General features: G+C 39.6%; 1 protein-coding gene across 2 annotated transcripts in view; it reads right to left on the minus strand.

Moving 5' to 3' along the window:
- Positions 1 to 4,015: 4,015 nt before the first annotated feature.
- Positions 4,016 to 14,212, minus strand: part of wrn (WRN RecQ like helicase) — a 101,376-nt gene continuing 91,179 nt past the window's right edge. For both annotated transcript variants that reach the window (XM_060851494.1, XM_060851495.1), the window contains exons 35-36: positions 12,237 to 12,401; positions 4,016 to 7,229 (exon numbers count right to left, since the gene is read on the minus strand). In XM_060851494.1, the coding sequence (XP_060707477.1) occupies positions 7,113 to 7,229; positions 12,237 to 12,401 (282 nt within the window). In that variant the 3' untranslated portion in view covers positions 4,016 to 7,112. The remainder of the gene's footprint in view (positions 7,230 to 12,236; positions 12,402 to 14,212) is intronic.

Below are 14,212 nucleotides of genomic sequence, written 5' to 3' on the forward strand. Positions count from 1 at the left end.
TGCCTTGGGACCTTCCAACCACATGGCATCAACATAGACTCACCAGTTTCCAAATTTCCCCTCCCCACACTTCATCCCAGATCCAACCCTCCAACATGGTACGATCCTCTTGACCTGTCCATCTTCCTTCCTACCTATCAGCGCCACCCTCCCCACCGATCTATTACCCTCCACCTGCATCCACTCATCACCTTCAGAGATACCTTCCCCCAACCCCACCCCTCCGAATTATCTCTCTGCCTCCTTCCCCCTCCTCATTCTTGATGAAGGTCTCCAGCCCAAAACGTGGACTCTCCTGCTCCTTAGATGCTGCCTGACCTTTTGTGCTTCTCTATTGCCACACTCCAACTCTACCAGGAGATTTTAAAAAAAAGCTAAGTGGCTGAATGCCAGTAAGAGGAAGTGTCATAAACAGAAGGCTGTGGAAGAAGAGTTTTAGGCATCTATGTTAAGAAATAAGTGGTGCTAACAAACTTGTTTTTGGGTCCCATGCAGAGACATTAACTAAGAAGACTAGCATTAAGTGAATGCAGACATTTGCTGTAAAGAAACTAAACATAGGTATGCCAACTGAAGAACTTAAAGTGGAAAGAGGTTAGCAGTCACTGACGTTTCAGTGGCTGCAAGGTTGCTGTTGAGGTTAGCCTTTATTTGATATTTGCATTGAAGTTGAATAGTTCTTTGTAATATAGTTTGTCCTTACTCACCTCTGAGAATAATAAATGTTGATGTTTATTATTTGTAAATATGTTCAATGAATGACCAACACAATAACCAAATTGCAAAAATTAAACTTATGGTGCCTCAAGTTGGGTTCCCACATTGGAACCCATCAGCTGGGAATAGAATTTAGTTTTTTCAGTTAGCGTTATGAGGACAGTTTTCATAAATGTGTGCACTTCCTTAAATACAGAAGATTAAGAAGCTGTCTAATAGAGTTAGAATCATTCAGTCACAGATGTACAGCACAGAGAGACATCCTTTGGTCCAACCTGTCTATGCTGACCAGAATTAATCCAGTGCCATTTACCAGCATTTGGCTATATCCCTCTAAACCCTTCCTACTCATATACCAATCCAGATACCTTTTAAATATTAAAAATAACAACACCAGCTTATAGTCCAACAGGTTTATTTGGAAGTACTTTCAAATAAACCTGTTGGACTATAACCTGGTGTTGTGTGACTTTTAACTTTGTCCACCCTAGTCCAACACCGACACCTCCACATCATGGCTACCATCAACAGTTTTAAATATTGTAATTGTAACTTCCTCTGGCAGCTTGTTCCATACACGCACCGCTTCCTGCATGAAAAAGATGCCCCTTAGATCCCTTTTAAGTCTTTCCCCCTGCCCTTAAACCTGTGCCATCTAGTTTTGGACTTCTTGACCCTTGGGAAGAGACCTTGCCTATTCACCCTATCCATGCTCCTCATGATTTTACAAACATGTATAAAAAGTCATCCCTCAGCCTCCAGGAAAAACAGCCCCAGCCTATTCAGCCTCTCTCTCTAAGTCAAACCCTCCAATCCTAACAGTATCCTTGTGAACCTTTCCTGAACCCTTTCAAATTTTGCAACATCCTTCCGGTAGTAGGGAGACCAGAATTGCACGCATTATTCCAAAAATGGCCGATTTGTCTTGTACACCTGCAACGTTATCTCCCAACTTCTATACTCTATGCACTGACCAATAAAAGAAAGTATACCAATGCCTTCTTCACTATCCTATCCACCTGTCACTCCACTTTCAAGGAACTATGAACCTGCACTCCAAGGTCCCTTTGTTCAGCAACACTCCCCAGGGCCTTACCATTAAGTGTATAAGTCCTGCTCTGATTTGCTTTCCCAAAATGCAGTACATTTATCTAAATTAAACTCCATCTGCCACTTCTCAGCCCATTGCCCATCTGACCAAGATCCCATTGTACTCTGAGGTAACCTTCTTCGCTGTCCACTACACCTCCAATGTTGGTGTCATCTACAAATTACTAAGCATACTTCCTATGTTCACATCCAGATCATTTATATAAATGTTAAAAAAGCAGTGGATTCAGCACCGATCCGCGTGGCACACCACTGGTCACAGGCCTCAAGTCTGAAAAGCAACCCTCCACTACCACCCTCTGTCTTCTACCTTTGAGCCAGTTCAGAATCCAAATGGCCATTTCTTCCTATATTCCATGTGATCTAACCTTGCTAACCAGTCTACCATGAGGAACCTTGTCCAACACCTTACTGAAGTCCATACAGATCATGTCCACCACTCTGTCATCATCAGTATTCCTTGTTACTTCTTCAAAAAAAAACTCATGTTAGTGAGACACGATATCCCTCACACAAAGCCATGTTAACTATCCCTAATCAGTCCTGGCCTTTCCAAATACATGTAAATCCTGCCACCGCACCACCTTCCTGGATTCCCTCCAACAACTTGCCCCACTACTGATGTCAGGCCCACCTGAGGTGTTTTAAGATGATCAAAGGTATTGGTAATGCAGATAAAACAAAATTATTCCCTCTGGTGGGAGAATCTAGAAAAGAGGGGTGAGGGGTGTCTGCTTAATAATAGAGGTAGGGCATTCACGATAGTATCAGGAACTTCGAAGGTAGTTGAATCCTGGAAGTTACTCACCCAAAAACTACTGGGTCCAGTCATCAGCTGAAGAGTTCAAAATTGAATTTGACATACTAATGTTCATATGAGGGCAGTAAGGGTTACAGAACAGAAAGTTGGGAAATGGAGTTAAGCTACAGCTCGGCTTTAACTCAGCTCACTGTCAGAACAGATGTTACAATTAGAGCAGAGAAGGTCAAGGATTTAGTCAAGGTTGTCAAACTCATGACGGGTTGAGAGTAAATTAGGAGAATTTTTTTTCCAGTGACAGAGAATCCGTTATCAGAGGACACAGACTTCACTAGAAGTGAAGACAAGAGGAGGAGAAATCTTACGGTACAACAAAGATCTGGACCCTGGAAAGCACTTTCTAAAATAATGGTAGAAGTAGATTGATTAACTTATAAAAGGAAATAGAATAAATAATTAGAAGGGAGGACTTTGCAGAGCTTTTAGGAAATTGGTAAATCTCTCAAAAAAAAAGAACGTCCATAAAGCTCTTTTGCTGCAGTGTTTTTTTTTTAATAAATATTTTTATTAGAAGCTTTTTCAAACCTTTTACAAAATGCCTATATACAAAAAGAACAATACCAAAATACAGAAAGATAGAGGCAGTACAACGATGTCATATCACAATACTATTAATAATGAACTACTTACTATTCTATCAGAACAATCGTATCTACTTAGCTAAAATTAAACTGCAATCCAATTAAATAAAATTTTTTTTTAAAGATATTTTTATTAGAAATTTAATATTTTATTAGAAATTTAATATTTTTGCTGCAGTGTTAGTGTCCCTACCTCTGGCCCAGAGGTTTGGGTTCAAATTCACGTGCCTGAAAGGTAAGTGATAACATGTCTGAACAGACTGATGAACAATAATTAAATAGAATTACCTGAATTACATCTTTCTGCGCTGCCTTATTCTTTGATTTCAACAAGCTCATAAGACTAAATAATCTTCTCCAGTTCCTTATGACTTGATCATTAACATGCAATTACCACCCACCCCAAGTACCTGAAAATTTATAATGAATGAAATAAGTGGTGGGAGAAATAATGGGCTGGTTGATCAGGTGTGAAGCTCATCCAGTATTTGCTTTGGAAGAGGACAGGAGAGATGCAGGACAGCAGACAACCACCTGCAGAGGATCTGCTTCCCATTATCCTAAGATAACTCCAATGACAAAAGTGAGGAAGTGAGACTTCAGTTGTACCAAGCCTTGGGTTGCAGCACTGCATTGTTTTCAACAGGAAAGAGTTTTAGATTTTGGACACTGTAGCTCACAGTCAAGCAAAGGTGTTGAATGACAAGGAAAGGTTCTGCAAATTTTTAAAGATCACTTGAGAGAAGAACAGGACCAATCTAATTGAAGTGTTACCTAACGCTAAAGGAATTCAGCAGGATAAATACCAAAAATCACATTCCTCTAATGGGACAATTTCAGAACAACTGTCAAAATTATTTTAAAAAAAAAACAGAAATTGCTGGAAGAAACTCATCAGATCCAGCAGCACCTGCTGAGAGAAAGCAGTGTTAATATTTGAGTTCTTCAGAATGGGTGGTAGTGAGGAAAAGAGGCAGACGGTGATAGGGAGTAAGTGGAGAGGTGGAGACAGATTCCAGAGACAAAGAAGAACATTTAGACACAGAGGAAGAGTTGGATGAAAATAAACCTGGAAACAAGAAATGCTGATAATGGGGGCCATAAGTAGGTGAAAATGGGTTGGTTGCGCAGAAACCAGTCCATATCATTACAGATATGTGGGGGTTGGATAAGAGATGTGAAAGGTGGTTTCAGATTCTAGAAGCATTGAACTCGATATCGAGTCATGAAGGCTGCAAGATCCCCAACCAGAAAACGAGCTTGTACTGAGCCTCGCTGGAGCACTGTGGCAGGTCTGAGACAGATATGTTAGCCAGGGAACACTGTGTTGCAGTGGCAGGCAACTGGAAACTCAGGTGAAATGTGTTCATTTTTACAGACAAGATGTAGGTATTTTGCAATGAGGTTATCCAGTCTGTGGTTCACCTCCCCTGTGTAGTTACATCATTCAGTAGTGTCATCTGAATTCATTTTTCATAAGATTTTGGGAATTTGTAACCTCTCATTCAAAGGCTGTAAATTCTGGGGCAACTGAAAAGTCTGACTAAAATTGATAAATTTTCATTGATGGTATCATGGGAGCAGAAGTAGACAAATGGAGTTGGGTACAAATGAGCAATAATCTAATTCAATAGTGAAGCTCAAATGATTTAATGGCCTATTTCTATATCCCACACTGTCAATCCTTGAGTTAACGAATGAAGGAACACTGCACTCAAAGGGTTGCAGGATCAGACAGTTTACTGTTCTTGTGACACAGTTGCTAAACCTGTTCCTATACTACAACACAGTTCTGGTGCTCCAGGGGAGACACCCTGCCCAAAGTGCTATCTACAATCTTGTCACCAGCCCCAATCCCGAACATAGTTGCAAGAAAATGCAGGTCTGAGATCCCTTCAAGTTTCCTATTAGTTTCCTACGGCTGGGCTGGTGTCTTCATCTCTCGGGTTCCCTATTTACCCCTTTGTTCCTCTAAGGAAGATGTGGTTTTACTTCCTGTCACTGCATTAGTTTCTCTCTCTGTTCCAGGTGAACCCTCTCCTTCTCTCATCATCTTCACCTTTCTCCATGTTCCATAAGGGGTTTACCTCCCACCTCATGTGCAGGCAAGAGTTTTCTCCATCTCCCACAATCCCACTCCCAAAGTACATCAGGAGATGTTGCAGTCTGTCCATCTGGAGATGTTGTATCCTGCACACATTTAAATAAGTTGACTCCAAAAAAAAAATCAACAATGCAGATGAGTGCCTAAAAGTGAATGCAACTCCAACAGAATCACTGGAATTCCAGACCCTTGTATCATCATTCAGAATTTCCAAAATTGATTCAACCCTCATAAGCAAGAATCAGACCCAGTAATTCACCAGTGAAAAGGCAAAAACTTATTTATTATCAATTAACTTTGCTTTGCCAAGTTGTGCTGAAATATACAAACAGTGCGTCGCATAATATACAATCTGCTGTCATTCTGACTCAGAAGTGCAGACAATTATCTCATGTTGGGTATTATACTCCTCCTGGTAAAAAAAAAATTGAAATGCCAATTTACCATTTAGTCCCATTTTAGTAAAGACTGTAAAATGCAGCATAAATCCCTTTGGAATGTATTGCTTCAGAAGAGTCTAACCACATTCTGTCCAAAAAAAAAACTAAGTAGAAGCTGTGTCCATCTCTACAGTTCAATTATACATGAAGTTATAACAATCCAAATTAGACTTTCCTTTCATTTCCAACTAATATCTTCCCGGTCGGCATTATGACAGTGTTTTTCTCTATGTCTCTTGGGAACATCCAAATACTTGAGCTCCAAAAAGGTGACCGATAGTTTTGAGAAATCTGAAAACGCAGCTGAGTACCACCTCTCAGCAATTGAAGGTCACCAGACTTTCACTTCACGAGGAGCTGCTTGGACACAACTCAACATTGCCCATGAATGCATGACTGAAGCTGAAATTCCCCTCCACACTGGAAGGCAAAGATATAATTCGCACACATTCTAGCCTGCTGTGGTGCACGGCTTTAATGTTCCACCACGCAATGCCACTTTTATAATCTGACAAAAGCAAACATGGGAGCAAAAAAGAATCATTGCCTGATGAACACATTATTACCGTTTTCACGGGATGGGGAATAAAATAGTTCTCCTGTCATGAAAGCACAACCTGACGTCAACTGCGAAAACGGAATAAAAATAACTGGACCAAAGAACGATTGTGCTTGAAATTATTGAGCACTTGCAGCACCAGTTATAATGTGTAGCAATCCTTCTCAATGCACCTAGAATGATCAGAATCAGTCTCCGTATATGTTGTGCAATAGTGCAGTTCCTTTGGACTTTCTACCAGAGAGAATCTATCTAGGATCACAAAGTGACAAAGGTTATTGATAGCATAATGGTATGTTATCAATACTATTGTTATAGCATAGTACCTTACTGTATAGTACAGGTACAGACTTTTAAAACAAATGAGAAATAGCCCAACATCAAAATATCTTACTTGTTGCTCAGGAATCCCAATTACATTGCATTTCCAAAACTATAGAGAACAGAATTTCACCGCATAGATTAGTGGACTTAACAAATAACAAGAAATAACCATTGTGAGAATAGTTTCACAATGCATAAAAGAAAATCATTAAAACTGATTTAACAGTGAGTTCAAAGACATTCAAGATTGTTTTTCAAACAAAAAAAATCATCTTGCCATCTTCTGCTGCTTTCCTCTTGTCAAGCTGAATGCTCTGAATCAGGTTGTCACCAGCTGAACAAGGTTGAGTGCAAGACACTCAAAATAGACAGTCTGGTCCCAAAAGGCGTGCTTACTCTATCACAAACTCTGTAGTGTTGAGATGTTTATCAGAAAACCAATGGCAGTGAAGAGGGTTCAACTGAAAAGTCCTTTCCCTTTCTTCACTTTCTTCTTGCTAGTACAGGAAATTTTCTGTGGATTTGAAGAGCCAAACCAATCTGGCAGTTTCCTTTTTGTTGACTGACTGCATATCTGAAAGACAAGAGATGTATGCAATTGGCAGGCAGCCTTAAATCCCAGTGGCACATATTTGATAGGATCCAATGTGAATTACTGTCAAATCTTGACCATAGTCACTTGTCCATAACAACCAAACATAGTTTGGCCCAAGCACAACTCGATCAAATTATTGGTGATTTATACCTTTGTATTTTATACTCTTTATTAGACACTTAATCCAGTTATTATATTTTCTTTAATAATTCCATCTACACATTACAAGCAATCAACAAAGGTATTCATGATTCAGGAATGCCAATTCAAATCAGGGTTAATAATATCCTCACTTTAGCAGGTGACGATCAGGAATTATCAAAATTGGTGAGAAAAATTGCAATAGTATTTGTTATCGGTCAGTAAGCAGACTTGTCTGGTGGTGACTGGATGTATATGTATATTTCTGTGCACAGGACTGATATTGATAAATTAACATAGCAAAGAATAATGTATTTCAAATTTGCATTGTGATTCATATTTGCATTATGGGCGGCATGGTGGCACAGTGGTTAGCACTGCTGCCTCTCAGTGCCAGAGACCCGGTTCATTTCCCACCTCAGGCGACTGTGTGCGTGGAGTTTGCACATTCTTCCAGTACCTGCGTCGGTTTCCTCCCACAATCCAAAAATGTGCAGGTTAGGTGAATTAACCATGCTAAATTGCCCGTAATGTTGGTGAAGGGGTAAATGTAGGGGAATGGGTCTGAGTGGGTTGCGCTTCGGCGGGTTGGTGTGGACTTGTTGGGCCGAAGGGCCTGTTTCCACACTAAGTAATCTAATCACATTGGTCACTCAACCTGCCCAGAAGGTACATCTACAGAGTCACTTAGAGTAGACTGACTGCTCCATTCAGAGACTATCATATAAACAATATACATTAAACGCAAGTCTTACTGTAAAAAGGAAGGTTTAAGAATTACACACAATGCCTCACTAATTCAAACAATCTTCCTGCATTTCCACTCAAAGATTGAGCTTTCAGGTTAAAGCAGCAAGCAGGTTATAGCTCACTGCTCATGAATCTGTACATCTCAAAAAGCAGGGCCTGAGAATGAAGAGCCAGTACCTTAAACATGGTTAGACACAATATTGTCTCGAAAGTGAGATAACCTGTGAGCATAAACTCATCAACAAAGAAGCTCACTATAACAAGGAAAGCAAGTACATCAATCAGCCGGCACATCTAGATCAATCAAGAAAGATCACACCTCATTCAATGTAACATCCTCAATGAATGATTCACTCACAGCAGTCTGGGATTTTCTTCTCAGTTTTAAATACACTTTCACTCTTGATCTTATCAGCTCCAAAAAAAAGTGTAAGAAAGATGCATTAAGTTTTGGGGCATAGGATTTGTTTTAGTTAGTGATTGTGTAACTTATTTGTCCCTGCTGGTCAGAGGTGTATTATATTCAAGCTAATGACCCCAATCTTTGCTTCTAGAACAAGCCAAAAATATTGCTATGGAGATTTTGCTAAATTTAGACAGTAAATCTGAAATTAAAAGGAACAGCGGTTACTCCACAAAATTATGTTACAGACAGTATTAATGGCATTACACACTCAGTAGGAAAGTAAAACAGACCTTCAGGAGAATATAGTTGCTAATCATTATGTCATCCAAGTGGTTCTTTGCAATTGAAATAAATTTCCCAACTTGGCAAACACAACATATACAGCAGCACCTACCTGACTGTGGTTATCTACTGCCTCATACTAGATCCTGACCAAAATGAAACTGTGAGACCACCTTGGGAAGAAACATGATGATTTCAAGCATCTTTACATCAAAAGATGCTGAACTACAGCCTGTAACCCACGAACTAAGAGAGCTGAGAGTGCGCTGTCTTCCAAATCAGGAACTTGGATATTTATAGTCCATTCATGAACATATTTAAGGCTACACAACAATCACAGTTAAAAAAAAAATGGTATAGACGAATCGGAGTGCAATATCCCAACAGATCATTGGATGCAAGACATAACTACCAAATTTCATTGCTAGCCTGCAGATCCTTAATTAGAATGGACTTTAGATCTACCTAATGTGAAAAGTGCAGACATTGTTGAATATAAATGAACCTGATATGTGTGAGGAAGATAAACTAAACCACACACCATGCCATAAATCCTATCACTTGACAATCGAAGCCTGTTGAGTGAAAGTTTTATTTAAATTTATTAGGGTCTCAACTTCAGACAACACCAGTACATAGAAGCAAAAATCAGAGGAATTCTATAGACATTCCATCAGCTTAAAGCATTTCAACTCTGGATACAAAATCTGATTTGTTTTTTTTAAGAAACAACAAGAATGCTGGCTTGGCGTACAGCCAGAAGTGTGTCAAATCGGGCCAGCATGGGATGATCACCATCACCTACTCCATGTGGGTTTTCTGCAGCAGCAGAAAGAAAATATGTTTGGTAACTGCAACAGTCAAGTTCCTGATGACTCAGGTGGAACACAGGAACATGAGTAGGTTATGCAGTCGGTGACCCATGAACTAGTATTACTAAGTCATTAAAAATACCCCATCAGCAGCAAAAAAAAACAAAGTCTGTTCCCTCTGTGGATTTCTCTCTCATGGTTTTATTCAGCTGTATCCTCCTTCAAAACCACACAGAATTACTCAAAGAAAAATAGGAGTTACAAGCTGGAGAACATGACTGAACGATGGTGGTCCAAAGAGGAGGACCATTTATTTTTATGTACAATTTTGGTTGTGAATTTTGGGTCACCCATAGCACCTTTAAAAATATTCAAGCTTGTTGAGTAATGCAATATTTGGAGAAAAAAAATCATCAGAAGTATTCAAAGTGGTTTTGTTTTTGCAGATTTTCCTCATCTACGTCAAACAGAAAAAATAGACAATAGTCTTTTCCCTGAGGTAGAGGAGTCCAAAACTGGAGGGCATGGGTTTAAGGTGACAGGTGAAAGGGACCTAAGAGGCAACATTTTCACACAGAAGGTGGTGCATATATGGAGTGAGCTGTTAGTGAAATTGGTGGAGGCTGGTATACTTACGACATTTAAAAAGGCATCTGGATGGATATATGAATGGGAAAGCTTTAGAGGGATAGAGGCCAAATGCTGGCAGGTGGGAATGGATTAATTTAGGATATCTGGTCGGCATGGAAGAGTTGGACTGAAGGGGCTTTTTCAGTGTTGTATATCTCTATGACTCTAAAAGTGGACACTGCTTTTACGGAGTAATAACTTAACAGAGGTATCCAACATAATTTCATAAACTGAAAATATTACTATACAAACGATCTGATAAAGCTAAAAACGGTTTTAAGAACTCCCCTGAACTGCCAAATCCATTTATACTTCGTAACTCAATTTCAGTTGTTAATCTATATAATGTGTTCCAAAAATATAGCGACAGTTAACCAGAAATGCTTGCCTGCTACAAAACGCAGAGAATCTGTACGGTTGGATGAATTTCATAAGACTTCAGTCGTTCTGCTGTATGCACTAACCTTGGTCTGACTTCTTAGGATCTGGCCCTTTTGTCAAAGTGACTGACTGTTCTGTGCCTCTTCCAATCACTCAATGTCACAGCTGATGGCTTTGGCTGGTGACTGACTGTTGATTAATGTTACCAGCTCCATTGTAGCTGTCACTCGGCCTGCTCAATGTTTTGAGATTCTTGAAATAGTAAAGTGATGAGCAATGCGTGGAGGATGCAGTGATAAATTATTCTGTAAAATCACTAAACTGGTTTTCTCCACCTTTTGCACGAATTCAATGCAAATACTGACAGCAGGCTACGTAATTCCCTCACATTAATCTTCAAAATTTCACACTAAATGCTCTGAAGATTTGGATCATTTCCTGATGGAAATTGAGGGTGCTAATATGCATTTTGTGTTTCCTTCAATTATTCATTCATTTCTGCTCGTTAACATGAGAAGTAACATTATCTACAGTGCTGCTATTGGCACAAATGAGTTTTTAAAGAGCAGTAACAGCTAATGCAATGAACAAACCCAATATTCCAGACTATTCACAGTACTGATCAAAAACTCAGATCATGAGTTTACAGAAAACTGTACCAAGTTGTGAATTTTAATTCGTTAAATTCCAACATTCATGCACTAACACTAAAAAGAATTATGACAAATGGACTGTGTTTAGAAGCCCAAGTCAGCCAGGGAAAGGAACCTACCCATTCAGGACCACATATGACTCCAATCCAAACTATTTCACAACTATTATTCTCAGGACATCAAACAATTAAGCAACATCAGCTTATATTTATATGATGCCTTTAATGCATTTAAATGTTCAAGTGAAATAAAAAAAAGAACAAAGAAAATGAGAGCATTGGAACAGGCCCTTCGGCCCTCCAAGCGTGCGCTGATCTAGATCCTTTATCTAATGGAACAATGTTAGAAAACACAGGATCCAAAACGCCAAGCTATGTAAGGAAATGCGAGGTCATATGACCAAAAAAATCTGTCTCTTTGACCAGGCTTAAGAAAAGCCTTAAAAGGACAAAAGCAAAGTACAAGGAAGGAATTCCATACTTGGGGCCCAGGCAACTGAAGGCATTGAAACTCAATAGTGGAGGAATTATGACTGGGAATGCACAGCAGGCCACCATACAGGAGTGCAGATATCTCGAAAGGGTTGAGGCTAGAAGATATTAAATGGATAGGGTTGCACAAGGCTTGGAGGGATTTGAAAAGAAAGATGAGCACTTAACAATCAAGATGTTGCCTGACTGTAACTGAAATGCTTATATTTTCTGAAGGCTATAAAATACTAAATTAATTTTGTTGTTGCTCCCCTTGGGTGTACTGGATTTTAGAGACACGATTTCATGTATGCACCATAATGAAATGTGGTCACACTCAGGAAAAATAAATTATAGATGCATGAGGGAACTTCACAGGCCTGAATCATTCAGCCTAGTTAACCTGACCCATGGGTGTCTCACATCAACGGTCATCAAATAAACTACCCACTTTGCCTCACCTCTTTCTGTGAATCATCGAACAAATCGCCCACAGAAACATCAATCAATGGCTGGCTCCACGATGCTAAGCTAGTAGAGGATACATTTCTTGGAATGCTCTGACTGCTCTCAGTAGCCTGGATGAAAGATGTCTCTTCAGGTTTTTCTGCATCTGCATGCTTCTTCTGAAGAGAGAGCAAAATCCAAAAATTTTTAGTTGGAAAAATGTTTAAATCAAGTACGCTAGACCATTACCGCTAGAAAGTAAACCTCCCAGAGCGTTTCAGAGGCATGAACAACAAAAAAAACGACAAACCAAAACAGGATTGATCAGGAGGGGTCAACAACATGTTTACAGGTGGGATTTAAGGTGGATTTGAAAAAGAAACAAAGAAAGAAAGATGCCTAGTTTAAGAGCAAGAATTCCAGATCCCAAGTCTTAAGTGGTTGCCAATAGTGGAAGAATGCCTATCTAAGACTTCCTTTCAATTTTAAGGGCTACAACAAAACAAAAAATTACTTTAGATTCTAAATTGTACTTGTAAAAAAATCAGCATTATTTTAAGCTGATTGAGTGAACCATGTCTTTCCATTGTTCAGAGCCATACAATACAGGAGGTGATAGCCTAATAGTATTATTATTCAACGTGAATCCAGAGACCCAGGTAATATTCTTGAGATCCCCGAATCCTGCCAAAGCAGTTGGTGGAATTTGAGTTCAATTAAAATCTGGAATTAAGAATGTAACGATAACCATGAAATCATTGTCAGTTGTCAGGAAAAGAAAAACAATCTGGTTCACCAAATGTCCTTTAGGGAGGAAACCTGCCACCCTTACCCAGAATGGTCTCCATGTTACTCCAGGCACACCAGCATAGACTTGACTATTAACCGCTCTCTGGGCACTTGGGGATGGACAATAAATGCTGACCTAGCCAATGATATCTACTTACTGCGATTGATTCTTTTAAAAGTTAAGAAACAGGTTACTTAGTACAAATATGGTGACAACATGCAATAGAGGGTTTTAGCAAGGAGACAGTAGTATCGGTCACTTTAACATCACGGTGTTTGCTTCAATTACATGAGCAGAATCTATGATAAATCTTGGATAAGAGTCAAGGGCAGTCAAGCCAGTTTATCGATTACCAGAAAAGGCAAATGGTGAGCCAATATACTATATCACAAAATGTTAAGATGTAGATACCTGCCAATGATTCCTCCACAGCACAGCAGACCAATCTTGGCCAGATTGTCAGAGCAAAGTGCTCTATTTCAGAAAGACTCAAAGTCAAGAGCAGCCCTTAGATTTCTCTGGATGGTTGGTCACACAGAAATATCAAAGATCACGTGGCAGCTCTTGAGGATTGGTGCAAACCAGAGGGAATACCGAAATTGTAAGTTTGAATGCAGGGAGTAGAAAATGTTTAAAACATTGTATATTGCACTAAATTATAATAGAGGCAGAGAGATACTAAACTGAAACAAGAACAACCGACAAAACAGACAAAACAGACAAAAGAAGAGGGGGAGGCGCGAGAGAGGGAGAGAGAGACGCGAGAGAGGGGGGAGACAGACACGAGAGAGGGAGGGAGAGAGAGACGAGAGAGGCGAGAGGGGGAGGGGGAGAAAGAGAGGCGCGAGAGGGAGACTAGAGAGAGAAGAGAAAAAAAAAGACTTGAGACAGAGACCAAGACAAAGAAAGACAGGCAGCAAAAGCCAAAAGAATGAGGAAAAAAAATCCAATAAAAAGGGGAACAGTAAAGCAAGTGAGAAAGACAGCAAAACATGTTTTGTAAATGTGCATTTGAAAAATCTGCTAAATACATCTAAAGATCATTAGTACTGCCAGAATACTGGTTTTCACAGGTCTCAGGATTATTAATCCAGGGCAATTTCCATCTCACCATCACCTCGCCCAAGCAAAAGCTTGCATTAATGCAATATGTTTAATGTAGAAAAACCTCCCTGAAATTCTCTCAGAAGTAAACAGGAG

The sequence above is a fragment of the Hemiscyllium ocellatum genome, chromosome 36 (assembly GCF_020745735.1).
Source record: "Hemiscyllium ocellatum isolate sHemOce1 chromosome 36, sHemOce1.pat.X.cur, whole genome shotgun sequence".
Taxonomy (NCBI): domain Eukaryota; kingdom Metazoa; phylum Chordata; class Chondrichthyes; order Orectolobiformes; family Hemiscylliidae; genus Hemiscyllium; species Hemiscyllium ocellatum.